This window comes from Peromyscus californicus, unplaced genomic scaffold (genome assembly GCF_007827085.1).
Source record: "Peromyscus californicus insignis strain IS unplaced genomic scaffold, ASM782708v3 Scaffold_7__1_contigs__length_154581171, whole genome shotgun sequence".
Classification (NCBI taxonomy): Eukaryota; Metazoa; Chordata; class Mammalia; order Rodentia; family Cricetidae; genus Peromyscus; species Peromyscus californicus.
In genome coordinates, this window is record NW_026294595.1 from 79,044,304 (window position 1) to 79,065,671 (window position 21,368).

Below are 21,368 nucleotides of genomic sequence, written 5' to 3' on the forward strand. Positions count from 1 at the left end.
TTCAGTTGTTAGGGGGTAGGCAAAAAAAATCTCAAAATTGAAGTCAAGAGATTGGTAGCAAAATACTTGGGATTTCAGAATTTAGGAGCATTGAATTCTAAAAGGAGAGAATAGAGAGATATAGAGAGATATAGTAGGCAATGCATACAAGACAAGGAAAGGGCTTTGGACACAGGCACACTAACTATCAAAGCACTCCTGACTCAAGTCACACTCGCATAGAGGAAAACCAGGATCTGGGTACTGGCGATCTTGGAACTCGGCAGAGGATCATGATAAAAGGCACATGCCAAAGGCTTTCTGATTATCCCTCAGGATGCTATCTGTGGTTTCACTCCCTGCTGGTGACACTGGCCAGCAGGTGTTTGTTCCCCTCCCCACATCCCTTTGTTGTACAGGGCTATCCCCAAGTCAAACTGCTTCTGTCTGTAGTTCAGTCTGGCCCCCTGTTGACTGTTTACAGCCCCTCGTAGAGGGGTGGGGAGGGTCACAGAGCCTCACCTGACTATCCAGCTGTGCATTTCACCTGTTAGGCAATGCCTCCCTAACAGCACGTGCTTCAGGGAGGGGCTGGACTATTGGAGCTTGGGAAGACCAGGGCAGGGGGCCCTCTATGTGTCTGAGGAAAAGACACCATCTCTGCTAGGTAATGACTTTCCAATGTGAAAGGGGGGGGGGGGCAGCATCCACACTCCTGTAGAAAACCTGTGCTCTGTAAGAAAACTGAATGAACTCATAGGTTCATCAGAGTCAACTTCGGTGAAATTGCACCTAGGTTTGTAGTCGAGATTTTAGGAGGAGCATAGATGTTGCTCAAGATCACCCCACCCTAGAAACCTGGAAGGATTTATTTATTGGTAAACCTTTCAAATTTCCAGAGTAGAGAAAGGGCCCGGAACTGGGGAGATGACCTGCTTTAAGAGGGATTGGGTTTGTGGGATGTCCTACCTGGTGATTCACCCACTCTTCCTGTTTCTTTTGGTCAAAAGGTGTCCATATGCTTCTTCTACAGCAGAGTTTGAAGCTCAGTCTCTGTCATTGCTGATAGGCTAGGGGAAGAGTGGATGTCCCAACCTCCTTTGTTCTTTAGGATAAGGCAGGTACAGAAAGACCTACCACATTCTAGGGGGAACCGGCCATGTTTTGGAGGAATAGATAACTACTGGGGGAAAAAAACAACAAAGAAATGAGAATTTGCTTCCTATTGCTGAGGACAGAAAGCCTTAAAAAACAAAACTCTCTAACTGGATCATTGTTTCATTTCTCCCATTCGGACTGAAGGTCTAATTTGGATTTAATCCCACGTATGCTTCCCTTTCCAACTCAGCAGAAAGCAGGCCTGAGATGCTACAGCTTCCCAGACCGATGCTCAATACCTCCTGTTCCTCTAGGAGGCCAGCCTCTTGGAATGTTTTTTTTTTTTTTTTTTTTTTAATTATTGTTCCTGTTGCTTCTTTACTGGATGTGACTCGTCCCAAATGATAAATGGCAACTTCATATTATAACTTCACGTGAAAGGCCTAAGCGGTAGTTTTGGAGTTTGGGTACCTGACCAGTCCACAAAAGTTTTCAAATGCACGACAGAATTTTGTCTTGATTCCAAAGAAAACACTGGGCAGCTGTGTCTGAAGAATATTTGGAGGTTGTCCGAACCTGAGAGCAGGAGCAAGCCACCGCTGAAAGGGCCTGGAAAGATGCCCATGACGGACCAAGAGAGAGCTCAGAGCGCTAGCAAGCATGGACACAAAACCATTTTAGGGAGTAATTTTTTTTTTTTTTTTTTTGGAAAGGAAAGATCAGAAGCCGTTTGGGGTAAGGAATCAGAGGGAGACGCACGCCTTTTCTGTTCCCTGGGTTTTGAGAGTCTATCCCTGGCCGCCAAGCTCTCAGCGGCGGCGGCAGAGGCTGTGACCTGGAATAGCTGCTGCGGGGGAAGGGAGTGTGGTCATCAGTTCTTGGGCGTGGCCTGAGGAGCTCGGTAGCTGTCCAGAAGAGGGTGGAGCCCGAGCGCCTACTGCGTAGAAAAGCTCCGCCGCTGAGTAACCGCTGGAGCAGGTTCTGGCGGACAGCGAGGTGGCAGGTAAGCAAGGGAGCAGAGTCCGCTGTAACCGAGACTGGGGTGGGAGGTGGGGATGGGGGGGGGGGGGGGCTGCGCTTCGGAAGCGCATGCGCCCTTGTTCCTTCTCCCTAGGGAGGCCTCTCCCAGGCTTGTAGCTCGGGATACCTCTCCCCGGCTTGTAGCTCCGCCGGCCCTCTTTATCATAGTGAAGATCTCCTGCCGCAGCCGGCTCCCGAAAGCCCGCACTCTGCTTCCCACGCACGGTCCAGGAGCTCGGCATTCCCTCGGCACCTGCCTCCGGGGACGCCTCCCCCCGCCGCTCGGAGAAGGCAGCCGCAGGGGAGCCGAGGGGGTAACCTCAGCCTCGACTACTTACTGCCTTTCTTTCTTCTGGCCGAGGGCCAAATTTGAACTTGCTTTAGCAGGTATTTTTGGTGCGTGGGCCGGTGCCACCCTTCAGTCTGAGGGCGGACTTTGAAAAGAACCTTAGGCAGTGTGAGTGTCCTTTGTTTTTGTTCGTAGGTAGTCAAGCAAGCTATTTAACCTTGTTTTCTCGTCAGTAAAGGGGAAAGCCTTACTTCACAGGGAGGTAGTGAGCACTAAGGTCACTCACGGAAAAACTCAGGTTGGCCTCCGGGAATGTGGGAAACAGCAATTGTTAAGGAGACCCCAACCCCAGGGCCGCCTTTTCGCCTCTTCTCCAGAGCAGACACACAGACATCAGAATGTCAGTCGAGGGCACTAACAACATTTGCTGTCCACAGTCTGGGGAGGCTGAGAGAGTTACCTCGTTATGCACCACACGAGTACTTTTTTGACATGTACTTTGCTGTACATGGAAAACCTTCCGTTTCATTGGGCAGATTGAAAGAGAAAAACCCAACTCAAACGGATTTTAGAGTGAGAATACCGGGAAGAGCCAGGGACTTGGGGTCCTGGAACAAATTGCAAAGAGAGGGAGGCCCTGTTGTAGGTGAAACTGAAGTTCTGTGCGATTTTAAGAGCACCGGGATGCTTATCCGGGGCTACTAGGTGGCTGGGAGGGGCTTTTCCATTGTGATGGTGGTTTGCTCTTTGTCCCTACCTGCTGATGTAATTACTGCTTTGAACGGAGTAAAGGATCTTTGGGTATCTGTTGCATACTTAGCTACTGCATTTCCAAGCTTTTAAGGTCATAAAATCGGCACGCCCATGAGACTGCTAACACTGGAGTATATTAAACCACTTAGTTCCCAGGCCTTGATAAATACAAGCAAGATTCATCCAAAGTGACTTTGTGACTATCCTGTTGTCTTGGGACAGGTAATTCCATCCCTGTGGCTCTCTGTGAACTTTCTATAAAGTGATAATGTTGCAGCTTTATTTTTATGACATGCTTAGCCTTAAAGTGCATCAGCCCCAAGCTTCTTGGAGTTTCAGCTACACTCAGGGCTGAAGATGTCTGTGAATCCTATGGAAACGGCTGCTGTTAAAAATCTCTAATCTGGCTGGGGGATGTGGCTCAGTGGTGATGTCTTATCTGTGTTCCATGCTTAGTATTGTAAAAGTAAGCGAAAGAAAAGGAAAGAGGGGAGGGAGAGAGAATCTTATGCAGGTTTTTTGTTTGTTTGTTTTGTTTTGTTTTTGTTAGCTGCATTTATTTTGGAACCCAAATTACAATCTCCATCTATGTTCATGGTTCCAAGCTCAAATCTATGCTTGAAATGCTGTCTCACCATTTTCCAGGAATGAGGCTGCTGGTTATAACAGCTTTGGGGTTTTGTTCTTTTTGTTTGTTTGGATTCAGGGTCTAGCCTTATTGACCAAATGGGTCGAAAACTTGGGTTCCTGTGATCTTCCATCCTCAGCCACCCAAGTAGCTGGGACTATAGGTACATGACATCATGCTTTTGGCTTTATATTCGGTTTTATTGCTGCCAAATGGATTAAAAAAATAGCTTAAGACAACACAAACCTTACAGTTCCTTCATCTTCCTGAAGTCTGATTGGGGTCAACACTGGAGGCCCCAAGGGTTCCATGCCCTTACTCATGCAAGTATTGGCAGAGGGAAGCCTTTGTGACTGGAGAACCCAGATCTGATTTCCTTGAGAGGTGTTAGTTAAGGAGCATTCTTATATTCTAGAGGCCATGAGTATGCCGTGGCCAAGGGAGCTCTTCCTGTCCTCAAAGTTAACAGTAGTAAGATGAGTTTATCATGTTCTTCATGTCCCGCCTCTGCTTCTGCTCTCCAATTTCTGACAGGTTCTGTTCCCTTCCTCTCCCTTCTGAGGACCCTGTGATTATACTGGGACAACTGAGTCAGCGACAATAATGTGCATAACCTTAGGGTCATTGAAGGTCCCCACCAGAGCATGCCTGTAGTCACAGGTTTTAGAGGTAGGGTCTGGATAGTTTTACCGGAAAGAGGGGTCACTTCAGCTGCCTGCAGCTGCTGCCCTGTAAACTAGCTCTCCCTCACTCTCACCTGCTTAAATGCAGGAAGTGATTACATTCACCTCACATTATTATTGTAAGGATTAACTGCATCGTTATGTCAGGGGCACTAACACTAGCACTGGCTTGTAACATTTACCCCCCCCCCCCCCCCCAAACAGCAGTTAAGTAGCAGTCAAGCTTAATGGCTTGTGTTTGGTAACAAGTTGCATCAAGCGGTGTAATCATGGGCCCTGCAGGACAAAAAGACACTTCTAATTATTTAATTAACACTAACAGCTCATTTTACAGTCCTGCTGAGAGAATCACTTTCAACCCTTGGGCTAGGTCACTGTGATCTGCTGGTCCTCACTGTGGTCTCTAGGAACATCTGCAGCACTTGGGAACTGGAAATGGGATTACTAAAATGTAGATGATGATCTATGGCTACTAAAAAGGAAATGTACAATGTGCAAATTTTCCTGTGGTTTCACATTCTAAAAACAATACTTGGCTAATTATAGAATGCACTTGGGGGGACAGCAGAGAGTAAAGGATCAGGAAGAATAAAGGATTTATATCTCACTTAACTGTTACTGTCAGCATTTTAAGGCATTTACAATGCAGCTTCAGGCCAATGGCCATTCTCCTTTCTGACTCGTCAGGCAGAAGCATTCTGTTCTTGGAAATAGTGGCCTGTCTTGGCATCATTACACAAGGCCATTTCCTTCCTCAACTGCCTTAATCTCCGGCAGCCTTGTCGTAGATACTGCCAGTGATCATGTGCATCTGGGCAGCACTAATTGGACTCAGGGTGTTATTAATACAGTTTAAGAAGAGGACATGAGCTGGCTATGGTGGTGCGCACCTTTAGTCCCGGCACTCAGGAGGCAGACGCAGGTGGATCTCAGTGAGTTTGAGGCCAGCCTGGGCTACAGAGTAAGGTGTTTTTGTTTTTGTTTTTAGACAGGGTTTCTCTGTGCACCTCTAGCTGTCCCGGGACTCACTCTGTAGACCAGGCTGGCCTCAAACTCAAGAGATCTACTTGCTTCAGCCTCCTGAATGCTGGGACCACAGGTGTGTGCCACTACTGCTTGGCTACATACTAAGTTCTAGGTCATCCCGGGCTACATAGTGGGAGGAAAAAGGACAAAAAGATGAGAGGAAGCTCAGGGGAGTTGGATAGAGGTAGTAGTGGAAAATACATTGAATAAATTATTAAATTATTGAAGAATAAATTAAATTATTATTTTTTTTTAAAGAAACTACTGGTGACAACCAGCCAGGCATAGGAAGCAAACTAAGAATCTGAGGGCTACCTTAGGTTAGAGCTGAGATGTTCTCATCTACTCCCAACACTAGGGTGACTGGTCCCACTCTTCCCTACTGATGCTAGGGTGGCTGGTCCCACTCTTCCCTACTGATGCTAGGGTGGCTGGTCCCACTCCTCCCTATGATGCTAGGGTGGCTGGTCCCACTCTTCCCTACTGATGCTAGGGTGGCTGGTCCCACTCTTCCCTACTGATGCTAGGGTGGCTGGTCCCACTCCTCCCTATGATGCTAGGGTGGCTGGTCCCACTCTTCCCTATTGATGCTAGGGTGGCTGGTCCCACTCTTCCCTATTGATGCTAGGGTGGCTGGTCCCACTCTTCCCTACTGATGCTAGGGTGGCTGGTCCCACTCTTCCCTACTGATGCTAGGGTGGCTGGTCCCACTCCTCCCTATGATGCTAGGGTGGCTGGTCCCACTCTTCCCTATTGATGCTAGGGTGGCTGGTCCCACTCTTCCCTATTGATGCTAGGGTGGCTGGTCCCACTCTTCCCTATTGATGCTAGGGTGGCTGGTCCCACTCTTCCCTATTGATGCTAGGGTGGCTGGTCCCACTCTTCCCTGTTGCCCCCTCTCTGCCTGCTTTCCTCCTCTGGGGAACCGTGTGACTTCCTAGTCTCGGTGGTGGTGGCAGCTCCTCTTCCTCCTCTTCTTTAGGGGGCCACCTTTGGCTATGCAGCATTCCTTGCAGTCCATGTAGCAGGTCTCACATTTACTAGATAAAAAATGGAGGCCAGAGGGAGCACATAGCAAATAAGTGTCCAGAACAACGTGACAACTATTCGAGACTTTGTTCGAAGACCTCTAAGCTGGACTCAGAAGCCCCAATCTTTACCAGATCTCTGTTTCATTCTTTCCAATACGATTTGTCAGCTCCTTGTCACAGAGCAGATGTGGGGAAGGAATTATGTATATTCCCACAGTGTTCTTTATGTTGGGTACCTTTCCGCAGGAAGTTTCCTGACCCGATACGGATACCTTCCCAGTGTCTTTGGGATGCAGGACCACCTCCCCTCCTCCCCTAATGCCAAGGCCTGACCCAGCTGGCCCTCACTTTCAGAAGGTGTCTGAGGCCCTCCTGTCTATCTGAGGACTTCTGGTCAGTCCTCTCCTTGCTCCCTTGCAGTAGTTTTCCATACCCCAAGTCCTGCCTAACCAGAGTCTGTAACCATCCTTTGTACTCAGAGTCCTCCTCACGTGAGTAACGGAGCAGGAAGCTGGCCGCCGAGGAAAGAGGAAAGAGGTCCTCCACTTGTAAGGAAAGGGCCAGGCCTTCTTTATCCTTGAAAAACACACACCCCGTGGTGACTCAGTCCAATTTCTACAATGAACAATGAGGAAATCGCCTGTTTTAGTTTCTTGATCTTCCCCTGACCTTGGTCAGCAGACCACCTTCAAAGACACGAGGCTGGTGACACAGTCCACACCCCCAGAATCTCACATTTCTAACCCTGAAGACACCCGTAGTTTACCCCACCACAAACCCCTTTGGTCTGCCAGGCCTGAGCCTTGGCCTGTGGTCTCAGGAGAAAGGCATGCAGAAGCCCATGGTTTAAATGTCCCGTCACGTCCCTATTTCAAGGTGGACCCCAAGGTGTACAGGAGGGTGGAGACACTTCTTAAACCTGCTCCCCAAACTTGGCGTGTAGGGAAGTTTGGAACCTTCTGTGCCTTGGTTCCTTTATTGGATGAAAGGATTGTTCCAGGCGTTTCCACACTTGCCCTTTCACCTTTTGCTTGTTACTAGTCACCTGGTCACTGATGTAGTGAGGACTAATCACCAAGGTTACCCGGGAGCTGCTTCCTTCCTGTTATGCCCAGATCACAACCCCAAAGAGACCACCGAAGATTGTGGATGTCCAGAATGCAAGGGCAAGGTTTATTCTGTAGATACAAGTCTAGACAGGGAACTGGTTCCTACACCCAACACAGTGAGGCAGGGAGGAGTTGCTCTTTCTCTGTGAGGCTAGCTATTTAAAGGCAAAAACCGCAAGCCCTTCAGGGGGGTTGGGGGGGGGGGTTGGGGGTTTTGCACGGGTGTAACTTGGATTGGTTTATTTTTATTTTTGAAGATCTCTGTTCTCTTTTAATTGGGTGAGCATACGTAACCTTTGAATTTACTGCTTGGGGGTTACAATTATCATTTTGGGGGCAGTCCGGAACAAGTCCCAGGCTTTGTCCTTGAGCTGCCATGGGGGCTGGCTGGCCTAGCATGTACTGACTGTGGGGGCTGGCTCAGTGGTCCAGGCTCTGTCCTTGAGCCGCCATGGAGGCGGGCTGGCCTAGCACGTACTGACTGTGGGGGCTGGCTCAGTGGTCCAGGCTCTGTCCTTGACTCATGCACATAACTCTAAGTTGGTGAGGGGTCCCAGACAGTAAACATCTGGCTGAACTTTGAGCAGTCAGAGTACGTGCAGAAAGGGAGCTACTGCAAGGACTATGTCTTTTGTTCACAGCCCTCCCAGAGACTGCTTGCTCAAGTCTCCGGAAAGTGAAATTGAGGCCTGATCTCTGAGAGAAGACTGAGCAGCCTGTTATGGCATCTGCTTGGTCCTTTCACTTCCCTAAAGTGACGAGACACTAAGCCTAGGCAACTGAACCTCCCTATATTCACAGGCTTTGCTGTTGCTGCTCTCTGGGGCCTTCCAGAGGTTTGCTTAGGCTCTCTCCACTTAGTGGCCAGGCCTAGGGAAAGGGCACTCCAGCTTACTCAGCAGCATGGGCAGGGCTGTGAGAACTGAAGCTGAAGTTACCATGTCAGTCAGACGTCTCACATTTTCATTGGACTAAACACCCTAAATGGGGAAGGTAGTATTTCCTCCTTTTTACAGCACTGAGTATCAAACCCAGGGCTAGATAAGCATCCCTGGCCCAGGGGAGGATAGATTTATTCCCTGTGTGGCCATGAATACTGGCTTATATGAACTAAGTCAAACCTTAAGGGTCAGAGGTGGGGGAGGTGGGGTTCTTGCCCAAGCCTTTGACTCCTGCATAGCTGCCCGTCTCCCCAAGATGGACATTTCCTCACTAGCCGAGGTCTTGAAGCAAGAAGAGAGGACCGTCACAGCCTTACTCAGAACTGCCCTGAGTTAATGCACCCCACCCCAGTGGAAGTTTCGTGCCTGTTCTGTTAGCCTTCTGTACCTTTCCCAAGACCGCCCTGGACTCTAGCACGTGGTTTTGGAAATAGCTGGAAGGTATCTGTCAGTCAGTGACAACTCTTGTTCATTCCAGATTTGGTGAACAGGCACAATGAGAGTTCCAAGGCGACTCCTCTTACTGCTGCTTCTTCTGGCTGTCCTCTGTTCCACAGGTGAGTGATCCAGACCCCTGGACTGCCCTTGGCCATGGTGCTCCTTTCTCTTGGGCCTCTGGGAGTGTGGGCTGCTGCTGCTGGCCTCCAGTCCTTCATCAAGGCCTAGCTTTGGTTCCTTTGCTTCGAGTATCCCAGATCCTGCTTGTGTGACAACTCTGATGCTTTGGGGTGCCTTCCATGGGGTGTCTGCCTGAGTTAAAGCCCATCCTAGGTTACAGAACTGTTGTTTGTTTGTTTGTTTTCTTTTTAACAGGGGTGGAGATCAGGTTTCTCCCTTGTCCTACCACATACTACTTTGGGATTCAAACAGATATCATCTTTATAATGCTACACAAGTCCTTTTTGAAAGATCTCAGGTGTGGGATATCAGGGGGACACTGGGTAAGCTGTCCTTTTGGGCAAGAGATTATTAGAGTTATTAATGCCATGGATAGACAGACAGACAGCAAGTAGTAGGTGCTCTGATGAGGTAGGTCAAGTGGAGGCACCTTACAGGTCTCAAAGGGAGAAGGTTTCACAGCACGAGTCTGCAGCCAGGCTGTCTCTGATGTGGAGGATGTGGCTTTTGTCACTCCTGAGTCTGGCCGCTTCCTTGGGGAAGTGAAAATGGAGCCTGCCTTCCTATTGGAATAGAGGAACCTGGGGTTAGGGGCTCTCAGTGAGGGACATGGCTATTTCCTTTACAGAGAAAACAGCAGCAGCAGTCTAGCCTGGATGCTAACACCTTTGGGCCAGCGATTGTGGGGATTCCCCTACAGGCTTTACAGCAGGCAGGAAAAAAAACGATCCATGAAGAGACGAGAAGGAAACTTGGCTCAGCCAGATTTTGTTACCAGTGCTGGGCCAAGACTTCTAGAGTCTGGCCCAGATCATTTTACGTTAGTTATATTTAAGCACAGCACGGTTTAGAAAAAAAAAAAATCAGATAATTAACTCAGTCCCGAATGCACAATTTAAGGCATGTTTACATTGAGATTCCTTACAAAATACATCCAGCTTCTTTCAAAAGAATGGGGACTGTTGACTCAGAGATCGTGCCCAAGATTTAGGGTTTAGGGAGTTTGACTGAGGTAACCAACACCTGTGGGTGTCAGGATGGGCCTGGCCCTAAGGTAACACAGAAGTCACTTAGGCTGTTGTAAGTCTCGAGTGAGATCACTCAGAAGAGTAGGTTTTATGGTTTAAAAGCAATGCTTGAGATTTGGGGGGGGGGTCTTCTTATATAAGAAACAACATCAATTCTGGGAGAGACTGGCAGAGCCTGTCTCTTCAGACAGCGGGGACCACCAGGGTGTAAAACTACAGCATCCTGGGCATTCCGGCAAGAGCAGCTACGAACCTCATTCCACTGAGGAGGTGAGCTGTGTGTTTAACTTTCCTGGCTTCTCCAGTGCTTGTCTGTGTACCCAAGGTCTTTTTGCCCTCCCCATGCTATGAGGACAGCCTTCTGAGCTCTGTCCTTCCAACCCACCATTTTCCTGTGCCACCGAGATAGTGGTCATGATGCTTGCAGCAACAGCTAAATAAACTTAATCTTCTACCATGCACATGCCTATCTTTAGTCTAAGCGTTTTTCACGTATTTACTTACCTAACCCTCTTGCCAATGTAGCAGATTATGTACTTATCTCCTTTTTACAAATGACAAAATTGAGGTCCCCAAGGGTTAGGAACTTATGAAATAATGCTCACAAGAGATTTTGAATGCATGAAATAATACCTAGAAGTAGCATGTCAAAATGTGACCCCAGTCTGCCACCGGAGTTCCTGATTTTCACTTACTGTAGGCCACTCCCAGGCGACTGCGCTAAAAACTATCCATCTCTGGGCGCCCTTCTCTTGGCTTCTGAAGAAAGCTGTTCTTACACTTCTGGGACAGTGGGAACACCCACTTTGTGTTGTTATAAAGAGCAAGCGTTATCTTCTGCCCATGTCATACTCTTCTAACATCCTAGCCATGACTGCCTTTGGCAGTGGGGGAGGGGGTTGGGGGGTTGGGGTGGAGGAACCAGCAACAGATGAGCACAGAAAACGGAAGGTTCCTGCAGTGTGGGAGTGTTCGGAGCAGACACACTCTGACTGCTAATAGATGAGGAACTCTGCAGATCATCACCTTTGTCCCCACCCAGACGGTCTGAGGGGCCAGTGAGACTGTTCACTGCACCGTGGAGAGAATGGAAGCGTGGTGCATATTCCAGCTCATGACTCCGTCCTCACCCACCTCTCTCGTTAGCTTTTGATAACTGTGATGTGGTGCTGTGGTGCGCTGTGATGTGGTCCGCCTCTGTCACATCACATTTCATTCTTCATCCTTCTTCCTGATGGATTTCCTGGCATTACAGCCATCATCTGCAACTGTCAGGGGAGCAAGCTTCGGTTTGAGACTGTCAACTGCCCTGTGATAAATTTGGGATATACGTAGTCCCCTTCCTCAGAGAATTTGGGTGTGAAGCTAAAGGCGGAGGAGAAAGGGTGAGAAAGACAGAAAGACAGAAAGGTTTTTGTTTTCGTTTGCTTTTTTCAAGTCAGGATTTCTTTGTGTATCCCTGGCTGTTCTGGAACTAGCTCTATAGACCAGGCGTGCCTCGAACTCACAGAGATCCACCTGCTTCTGGGATTAAAGGCATGTACTGCCACCTTCCCTGGCTGGGCAAGTTGTTTTTAAATGCTATTGTCTAAGACCTAGGAAGCCCTGAGGAGAATTTTCCTGGTAATCAGCAGGAAAATTTTGATCTTTTGTAATAAAGTCAAATAGTACAGATTTTTCTATTGTTTTTTGTTTTGGTTTTTCGAGACAGGGTTTCTCTGTGTAGCTTTGCGCCTTTCCTGGAACTCACTTTGGAGGCCAGGCTGGCCTTGAACTCACAGAGATCCGCCTGGCTCTGCCTCCCGAGTGCTGGGATTACAGGCGTGCGCCACCACCGCCGGGCTCAGATTTTTCTATTGTTACAGCAGTTAGAGCAGGATAACCCATTCCTGAAACCAGGACAAGAAGGGGCCCACAGGGTCAAGTCCCCTCTGTCCTGGCTCAGCAACAACCACCCTCTGACTTACGACCTGTCTCCCCTTGCAGTCTACAGTTGTTTACTTTTCCCAATTCAGTGAAGTTAGAAAATATCTTGGCTAAACCAGGCTTGAGTTTCAGAACCGATGGCCTGTTACTGAGACGTTTATCATGTGACATTCGTCATGTCTGTTAATATCTTCACCTTAGTTTTCTCTTCTGAAATGGGGATGACACCGCTTGAGACTGATATTCCTAACAGTGCTGTGAAGGGCCCAGCATATAGGTGCACAGACATGGGAACACTGATTGAATATGCTAGCTAGGGATACACCTACCCTACAGAAGTTCCCAACGTGGTGTTGGCCTTGGCCTTTCCATCTAAAGGCTTGTCACTAAGCCACACGAACTCTGACTCTAGCCAGGAGACCAGTTCCCTTCTGTGGCTGAGTTTATAAACTGGCCCTCAAAGAACCAGGCTAGTACAATACCCTTCCTCTCCCATGCTTTGCTTCTCCTATGTATGTGGCTGTATCTAGCACAAGGAAGGGGCTGTAGAGATGTAGAGATGTAGAGAATGACATCCTTGGGTTTCTCATGCGGACACTGAAGGGGAGCAAGCAGAAATGTTTGCTGGGTCCTGCCTGCAGCTGGCGGCCCCACTTTGACTCTCTCATTTTGTGGCTGGTCACTTCACCTCTTCAGGCAAAATAGAGAGGGGAGAAGTTTTGTTTTGTTGTTACTGATGCTTCAGTGGGTTGAATTTGAACCTTGCCAAATCAAAATACTCCCTTTGAGTGAGATGTCACACCGGTAAAGGCTCAGGGACAAAGAGCTTGCTTCCTTGTAAGACTCAGAAGTGAAGATCTCAACTTCTAGAAACATTTCCTTGTCCCCTGGTGATAAACAGAGGTGTTGGCCTTAGAAGTAAAGGTCATCACTCAGAACTAAAGGTCAACCACACCGGGTTTAATCATGACATAACCACAGCATCCTTCTGTAAGACTGTACATGTTTCTCCTTGAAAATATCTTTCTGTGGGTGGGTGCTACAAAATCCTGATGTCATGGTAGAAGCCACGTGACAGGAAGACCATTCTCTCTGGAACAGGGGAAGGGCATACCTCCACACTCACATGAATTGGGAAGATTCCTTTCTGATTCTTGCCTCAGCCTCTTTTCACATGTGCTGACTACCATCTCTTCCTTGTCGTCATGTTATAAAACCGAAGAAGGAAAAAGAGGTCAGTAAAGTCTGACTCTTACCTCTCAACACTAAGAACTAGAGGGACAGCAGGAGTTGCTTCTCTGTTTTTGAGTTAGGGAACCAGGGCTTAAAGTCTCTGCTATGATTGCTTGTCCTATCTACAAGAGTTTAGTGTATACCTGTTGCCTTGTGTTGTCTGTAGGTACTTCTGACCCTGGGTCTGTCCTAACAGGAAGCAGGTCAGTGATGATATCCTATTCCAGAGATCATTAAACTTTTCTCTAAAGGGCCAGATAGCAAATACCTGAGGCTTTACACACCAGCAGGCAAAGAATCCAACACACTGTACAAGCTCATATAAATAAGAGAGGAAACAAATTTCTACAAAATTTCGATTGACAGAAATCCACAATGTAATAACTGCCTATCAATGTATAATGTATATCTGCTAATGAGTGGAATAGTGTTTTTTTTTAGGAGGATAATATTTTGCTTATGGTTTCAGGATTAGTGTACCCCATCACCAAATCAGTTAGTTGTAAATGTTCAACTGAAAGTACTAATCTGAAGAGATTTTTACCTTTGAAAATGTCTTTTCACACCAATAAGTACTGATTATCGACCCACACATAAAGGTGTGATGTAGTTGAGTATATTTTTGCTTCTGAAACCCTCATAGGATTGTTATGTCATTCTCTTGGTACTTTCCATCATTGCAGATTATCGCCTTCCAGTGGAAGGTTAGGAGGAAGCTTCCCAGTTGTACAGCTAGATTTGAGTTTTTGTTTGATTTTTTGGAGGGTACCAGCAGTCCCTGGAACCACTATCCAACCAGTGCTAGCCTTAACCTCCCAACTCTTTCTCCATCTCCCAAGCACTCGAATTGCATGTTGTACATCAGCATATCCACCTCAGTTGGGTGGATTTGCACTTAGACCTGGGTCCATCCTATTTTTGTTTGTTTGTTTTTCGAGACAGGGTTTCTCTGTGTAGCTTTGGAGCCTGTCCTGGATCTTACTCTGTAGACCAGGCTGGCCTCGAACCCACAGAGATCCGTCTGGCTCTGCCTCCCAAGTGCTGGGATTAAAGGCGTGCGCCACTGCACCCAGCTGGTCCATCCTATTTTAAAAACTGTTTTACAGCTTATTAATCTTTGCAACACAGATTGCTAAACGGTCTTACTAATAAAAAAAAAAAATCCAGAGCCAGATATTGGGATAAAAACCTAAAGAGATCAGAGGAATAGGAAAAGTCACAGACAACCTCACCTCACCGACACCTCAGTCTCCAAAGAGACCTACTTCCTGTATACCCACACCTATATGCCTTTCTGTTCTGCCATCTCATTTCTTCTCTCTGCCCAGCTACATCACTTCCTGTCTTGTCTGTACAGACCCCCAGACCTCTATGGTTAGTGCTGGGATTAAAGGCTGTGTCACCACTCCTGGCTCTGTTCCCCAGTGTGGCCTTGAACTCACAGAGATCCAGGTGGATCTCTGCCTCCCAAATGCTAGGATTAAAGGCATATACTACCATTGCCTGACTTCTATGTTTAATATAGTGGTTGGCTTTTTCCTTTGATCCTCAGATAAACTTTATTAGGGTGTACAATATTGGGGGACACAATACATCACCACAAATCTTCTCATTAAAAATCTACCTGCTGGCCAGGCAGTGGTGGTGCACGCCTTTAATCCCAGCACTCAGGAGGCAGAGGTAGGCAGAGCTCTGTGAGTGCAAGTCCAGCCTGGTCTACATAGTGAGTTCCAGAGCAGCCAGCAGCACTATATAGAAAGACCCTGTCTCAAAAAACAAATATACAAAGAAAAAACAGACATACTCACCCCTGGCAAAGTCACTGAAGAGCCTTCACAGCTGCTCATTGTGAGCGCCAACACAGGCCTGTGTAGTCCTGACTTTACTCGTCATTTTTAGGAGGATTTTTTTTTTTTTAAATCACTCAGGCTATGTCTTATAAGTCTGTGTTTGGGCTCATTTTTCTGTGGCTAATTCAAGGAGTTCAGTAATCACAGAAAAGTCAGTTGTCTTCCTGCCACTGAAATGGATTCTCAGTCTGCATGCAAAGATGCTAGCTCCTTGTTGTTTTGAACACTTAAGCTAGCTTTCCCTGGAATTTCTGTCTTAGGTACCCATCAAAGCAAAAACAGAACTCTCATCTCAAAGGGGATAAGAGATAGTTTATTCTGGAGCCAAACATGAGTGATCTTGGCCCAGGAAGACAGATTTAGGTTACCCCAAATTCCATGTCCCAACATGGAAGCAGTTTGATGAGATCTTGTAGGAACAGAACCAAGAAAGTCATAAATCAAGACACTACTGGAATGCACTAGTGGAAACATGAGGTAGATGGATTAAAGCGAGGTGGGGGCCCCTGCTATAGGCCTCAGATGCTCTCTGGCTGTACTCCTAGCCTTCTGCTTAGTTAGAAACGAGTGTTCAGTCTGTACATTCCAAACAATCTACCTAATGGTCACAAAACTGGTTGATCAAGTGCAGAGGGGAGCCCTAAATGACTAAGAGGGCTAAAGATGGCTCAAAGGAATTTGGTTCTGGAATTCCCATTCCAAACTCACCACAGTCCTTGAAACTCTAACCAGTTAATCAGCTTCAAAGAAGACTCCGGTAAGGCTCCAGCTTTTTTGAGGAACTTTGGTTCACAGTATTGGAAGGTCTCAAATGTGATTTATTCAATGTCAGAGGTGTGGCGGGGTCTGAAGGGAGAGGGGGATCTTCAGAAGGCTTGGAAAAGCAAGGATTTTTTTTTTTTTTAATTTGGGCAAGGAGATGAGGCAGGGAGTGAGGGAGGAGTGTCTTATACTGTGGAGAAATGAGGGGAAGGAATCCAGAAAATGAATGTGAGGTATGGAGGAAATGCACCTCAGGTGCATTCACTAGATGGGTGAGAAATGTGCCCTTTGCCTCTGAGGTCTCTAAGCTCCTTGGCTATTGTCATGCTGCTGGAATCCGGACACCTAGGGAGTTGGCTTCTGGAACTCTGACAAGCTCTCTGCTGCTCCCTGGAACATCCGTGATCCCAGAATCAACTCAGAGAACTGAGAACTGGGCTGTTGGAGATGGAAAGGTCATTTTGGCTCCTCTTGGATTTAGATTTCTTCCCCTTAAGTCTGGAGGAGGGGATCATGCCTAGGGAGCCTGTCACAGAGTCACAGACATCCTCCTGGTGGGGTGTCTGCTAGTATCTGTTAAGACTAGAGGGAAGCATGGTCTGGTTAGCCCCTGTTCAAACCTAACAGGCATTTCCTTCCCCAGGTGAAGGGCGCCGGTGACTACCTGCTTCCTCTGAAGTAGGTGGCTGGTTGCTATGAGGAATGCATTTTTGTTGTTGTCATTTTCCTGTTAGCTGACAAGGAACCGTATTTCTCCAATCTCCCTCTTGCCCTTTTGTGCTGGGTTAACCAATTTGTCACATTGTGAAGTTGAGTTCCCACCAATGGGATGAAAGGCAACACATACATTGGGGCAAAAGATGGAAGTGATTTTGTTTTTGGCGTTTGCTAGCCCAATTTGCACTCTGGCACCCTCTTTTTGAAAAGAAGAAGAAGAAGGCAGGAGGAGGAGGAGGAGGAGGAGGAGGAGGAGGAGGAGGAGGAGGAGAAAAAGAAAAAGAAAAAAAGAAAAAAAAAGAAAGAAAGAAGAAAGCAATGGATTTGCTGAGTTAATTTTGCTTTTTTCCTTTTCCAGGTCATGAACTTCCCAGTTTAGATGGTTACTGTGTCAATCAATCCAAGGGTGGCTGAGCTTCAGGCAGCCCTGTAGGAAAAGAAACACACACACACACACACACACACACACACACACACACACACACACACACACACAGTGAAACTCAGTCACAACAGAAGTAGGAAGGGGACTATTTGAGGAAAGGAAAGAGTTTAGGGGGTAAGAAGGGGAGTGTGAATGTGCTTACAATATATTGTATTCATGTATGAAACTGTCAAACTTTTAATTAAAAATAAAGCCAGGTGGTAGTGGCACATACCCTTAGTCCCAGTTCTCAGGAGGCAGAGGCACATATCTCTGTGAGTTCAAGGCCAGCCTTGTCTATAGAGTGAGATCTAGGTTGACCAGGGCTACATAGAGAGACCCTATCTTGAAAAACAAAAAACCAACCAACCAGCAAAAGATTAAAAAAAGCTGACCCAGACCTGTAGTTTCACAGAAGCCAACAGTCTTTCTTCCTGTCTCTAGGTGTTAGCCTCAGATGCTACAGCTGTTTGGACCCGGTTTCCCCATGCAAAACGAATACGACTTGTTCACCGAACCTGGATGCCTGCCTCATCGCTGTGTCCGGTAAGGGCCCCTGGGTTTCTGGTCTAAGTTTTGTCAGGGATGAGAATCTGGGAAACCTGGACCCCTCTAAATCTCACTCCATTTGTGCTCGCCGAGCAATGGCTGCTATTCCCTAACACCTGCTGCTCACGAAGGACTGGACACTAAGCGTTTCCTGTGTACTTCTTACAAGTACATTTCTCACATAACCAACCCTTGGGGCCGTCTTCCTCTGCGATAGATGAGAAAATGGAGGCTTGGGTAACATCTTAGGCAAAGGTCAGGCAATCCACATGGGATTTGAATTTGGAAATATATCTGATTCCACAACTCTCAGGCTTCTTAATAGTGATTGTGTGCTTGCCTCCCAACCTTCTGGGAACCTCCAGTGTGCCAGGCCCTAGCTAGGGATGCAAGGATGGAGAAAAGGGTATGCATCAAAACTTTGACCTTGGCCTGTCTCAAATGACTGTTTAGCCCTCTGTCTGACTCCATGTATCTAGTACATATGGAGTCCTGAGGGGGCCCGGGATGAGCTCAGAGGATAATAAATGTCCGATGACTAATAAGGAAGATGATTCATTTGAGAAGCCCCTGCTGGTGGCCTAAGAGATCAGGGCGCATGTGAGCAACGGGAAGGAGCATAATGCCCATAAGCCCATATCATCTGCCTTTCCATGTTGGCTGAACTGTGGAATCTCCACTTAAGAATTTAGGAAATGGTCGCCTGGGAAGAAGTCAGCAGCTGTCCTCTGTTTTTAGTGGCTGGAGCTCTAAGCTAGGTAAATGTGTATGACTAATGACAGTAGGGAGCAGGGGCCATTTCAGTATGGCTTGGTGTACGAGATAAAACCCTTTCTTTCTAAGAGATAGGAAAAAAAAGCTGCCTTCAAGGATATTTTCCCCCAGGAAGGAAAAACCGTTCAATTAAGTAAGGACCAATCAAAGGTAGCTTGTTTTCAAAACAGGATACCTGCTAATTGTTATGTAAATTCCTGGAGTGTAGCCAGAATTCCAGGCCTTATGTTCAAAGTGTTTGTTTTCATGGGGTATGGGAGGAAGATAGTCCTCCACACCTTCACTGCTCAGGTGAAAGTGTAGTAATCCCCTCATGAGTACTAAGATCATGCATTCCATTTTTTCTTTTTTGTTGAAATTTTTTTTCATCCAATATGTTTTGGTTCATTCCATTTTCTTGATCTTAGCCCTCCTTATAGGTATGAAGTAATATTTGTCTCTCTATCACTATGTAGTAAACAGATTCATGAATAGATTTTGTTTTTTTAAGTGCTTGCTTTACAGATAAAATAGTATTATGTCTCTTTTCCTTCTCTGTAAAAGTAGAATTGATTGATCTGAGGCAACATGTGTTTAAAATCTTAGTAGGTATCACCAAGTTTCCCTCTTAAGTAGAAATATAACTGCCTATAACTTTCTCCTCCACTCACACACTCACACACTCACACACTGGCTCTGACAAGACTTTAGATTTATGGGACATTCTCCCTTTGGAGGTGTGCCATCACTTGCTTGTTTCCCTTTATACCCAAGTTGGGATGCCCATTTCTGCCCAAACCTTCTCTCTTCCCGTAGGCTAAGCTTGGAGACACAGAGTGGCAGGTTCAGAGCTGCACCTGCCTGGCTTCTTAGCATCTGTGTGTCTCTCCACAGGAAGGCAAGTCTATCAACAGTGTTGGAAATTTTCGGATTGCAATTCCTTGACCATTTTGAACCGATTAGAACTGGCAACTGTACAGCACAGATGCTGCCAGAAGGACATGTGTAACGAAAAGCTCAAAAAAGAAAGTGATGGCCAGGAAGGAAATAACGGGTCAAAAGATGAGGCGACCTCCTTGTCGGGGAAGACTGCATTGCTGGGGACCTCAGTGCTGGCAGCCATCTGGAAGCTGTGTTTCTAGGTCATCGTGGAGCTCCGGAGCACCTCTGTTCTTACCTTTTTTGCTGCAGCTGCTACTGCTGCTGCAGTAGCACTCCAAAACTATTATTTTCCATTATATCCTTTTGGGAAAGAATAAAGTTTATCTGAACATTGTGGACAAGAGGAAGGGATCTAAGCAGTGCGGAGGACCGCCCTGCACACAGGGAAGGCCCACTTGAAGTTTAAGGGTGAAGTTCGTGGATCCAACTCCAATAGGTTTTTTGAATCTTCCTTTGCTCTTGGGAGCACTGGCTTTCTGTTTCAGCTTAAGTGGGCTTTTGGCAACCCTCAGGGATGTCTCTCTGGTTCCTAGAGTGTAGCTGAGAGGTTCGGTCAGTACCTTTAGGAGTGAGTGAACCAGGGGGATTCTTTTCATCATTTTGTCACACTCATAAAATGCTTTCATAGCCTTTGCAAATCAAAAAAAAAGAAAAAAAAAAAAAAGCGTGTGAGTATTCCAGATGTGAACTGTCAGGAGCAGTGATGTTGGTTTTTTTTTTGTTTTTTTAATTTTATTATAATGCTGGGAATGAAACCCAGATCCTTGAGCATACAGGCAAATGCTGTACCCTTAAGGCATACTCCCAGCTCAAGCCTAGTATCTCAGCACTCATGAGGCCTAGGCAGGAGAATATAAGTTCAAGGCCAGCTTGACTACAAAGTGAGTTCCAGGTCACCCAGAACTATAGTAAGACTTTGCCTCCAAAAAGAAAAAGAAAGAAAAAGAAAAATCAAAACAATAACAAAAAAAAAGAAAGAAGGAAACACAAAAAGTCCATCTATTTTTTAATAGAAGTACCAGTGACTACAATTTGACTTTTCCCGCATCTCTAAATTTCGATTTCCTGCATCTCTAAATTTTGCATAGACTTTCCCAGCTTTTTTTAGAAAAATGTAATTGCCTACAATAATGTTGTATTTAAGCTATTCCCTCTCATTTCTTAGAAAAGCAGATTATCTTGACTTTGCTCCACATAATGAAGTAATAAACAGCCTGTGCTATATGACAGAGGGGTGTAAGTGTGTTTATTTTAAATGTCACCTAGCAGGAAGACCCTTCACGTGTTCATGCATGAAGGATGAATGCAGTGGGAACAGACTGTGGGGCTGGCTGTCATTTGAGATGTCCAAATGTTTCCAGGAATAGCAGCAGGCGAGCGGGTATGTTCTACCTGCCTATCTCCAGCCTGTTGGCTTCGCAGTGATTCAGCACAATTCATACACAGCACATTCACTGTGGCTGTCTGTTAGCACAGAGTTTGGAAGCCTCCTTCCTAAAAAAGGAGAAGACTGTTCCCTGTATGTGCTGAAGTCTGACTTTTGCAGAAGAAGGAATTTCTTTATTAACCTCACAAACTGTTTCTTATGAAAAGGGTGTTAAATTCAAAAAAGAAAACTTTCTTGATTATATAATCTATTAGACAAATCATGTGTATTATTTTAGACAGCTACGCAGAAATGATGCTTTTCTGAAAACAAAATCTCAGCCAATGGATGAGCAAGTGGGTGCAGCCGAAAGATGACAAACAGCTCATACAATGTGTAGTTCAAGGGTAGCAACAGAAAGAATGTGCTTTCGGGCACTTTCGATTCCTGTTGCCTTGGTTATCAGTGTCCTCTGCTGGCTCAGTGTTTTTGTTTTTTTGTTTTGTTTGGTTTTGGTTTCTTTGTTTTGTTTTGTTTTTTTCGAGACAGGCTTTTTCTGTGTAGCTTTGGTGCTTATCCTGGATCCCACTCTGTAGACCAGGCTGGCCTCGAACTCACAAAGATCCACCTGGCTCTGCCTCCC

The 21,368-nt window shown here is 46.5% G+C and overlaps 1 protein-coding gene across 3 annotated transcripts; it reads left to right on the top strand.

Moving 5' to 3' along the window:
* Positions 1–1,948: 1,948 nt before the first annotated feature.
* On the top strand, positions 1,949–20,586 carry Cd59 (CD59 molecule (CD59 blood group)). 3 transcript variants are annotated; one of them, XM_052725844.1, is made up of 4 exons: positions 1,949–2,080; positions 9,036–9,114; positions 17,560–17,661; positions 19,312–20,586. In XM_052725844.1, the coding sequence occupies exons 2-4, from the start codon at positions 9,054–9,056 to the stop codon at positions 19,557–19,559; spliced, it is 411 nt and encodes a 136-aa protein (XP_052581804.1). In that variant the 5' UTR covers positions 1,949–2,080; positions 9,036–9,053; the 3' UTR covers positions 19,560–20,586. The 3 variants fall into 3 exon arrangements, with proteins under 3 accessions (XP_052581804.1, XP_052581805.1, XP_052581807.1); XM_052725845.1 differs by lacking the exon at positions 1,949–2,080 and adding an exon at positions 2,209–2,554; XM_052725847.1 differs by lacking the exon at positions 1,949–2,080 and adding an exon at positions 2,209–2,484.
* The last annotated feature ends 782 nt before the right edge of the window (positions 20,587–21,368 follow it).

What these genes read in the sequence shown, in the direction of transcription:
- Cd59 (XM_052725844.1), top strand. Translation starts at nt 9,054, where the DNA reads ATGAGAGTTCCAAGGCGACTCCTCTTACTGCTGCTTCTTCTGGCTGTC. An exon ending in GGCTGTCCTCTGTTCCACAG is followed by an intron (nt 9,115 to 17,559) that starts GTGAGTGATCCA and finishes TCCTGTCTCTAG; the next exon opens with GTGTTAGCCTCAGATGCTAC. An exon ending in CTGCCTCATCGCTGTGTCCG is followed by an intron (nt 17,662 to 19,311) that starts GTAAGGGCCCCT and finishes GTCTCTCCACAG; the next exon opens with GAAGGCAAGTCTATCAACAG.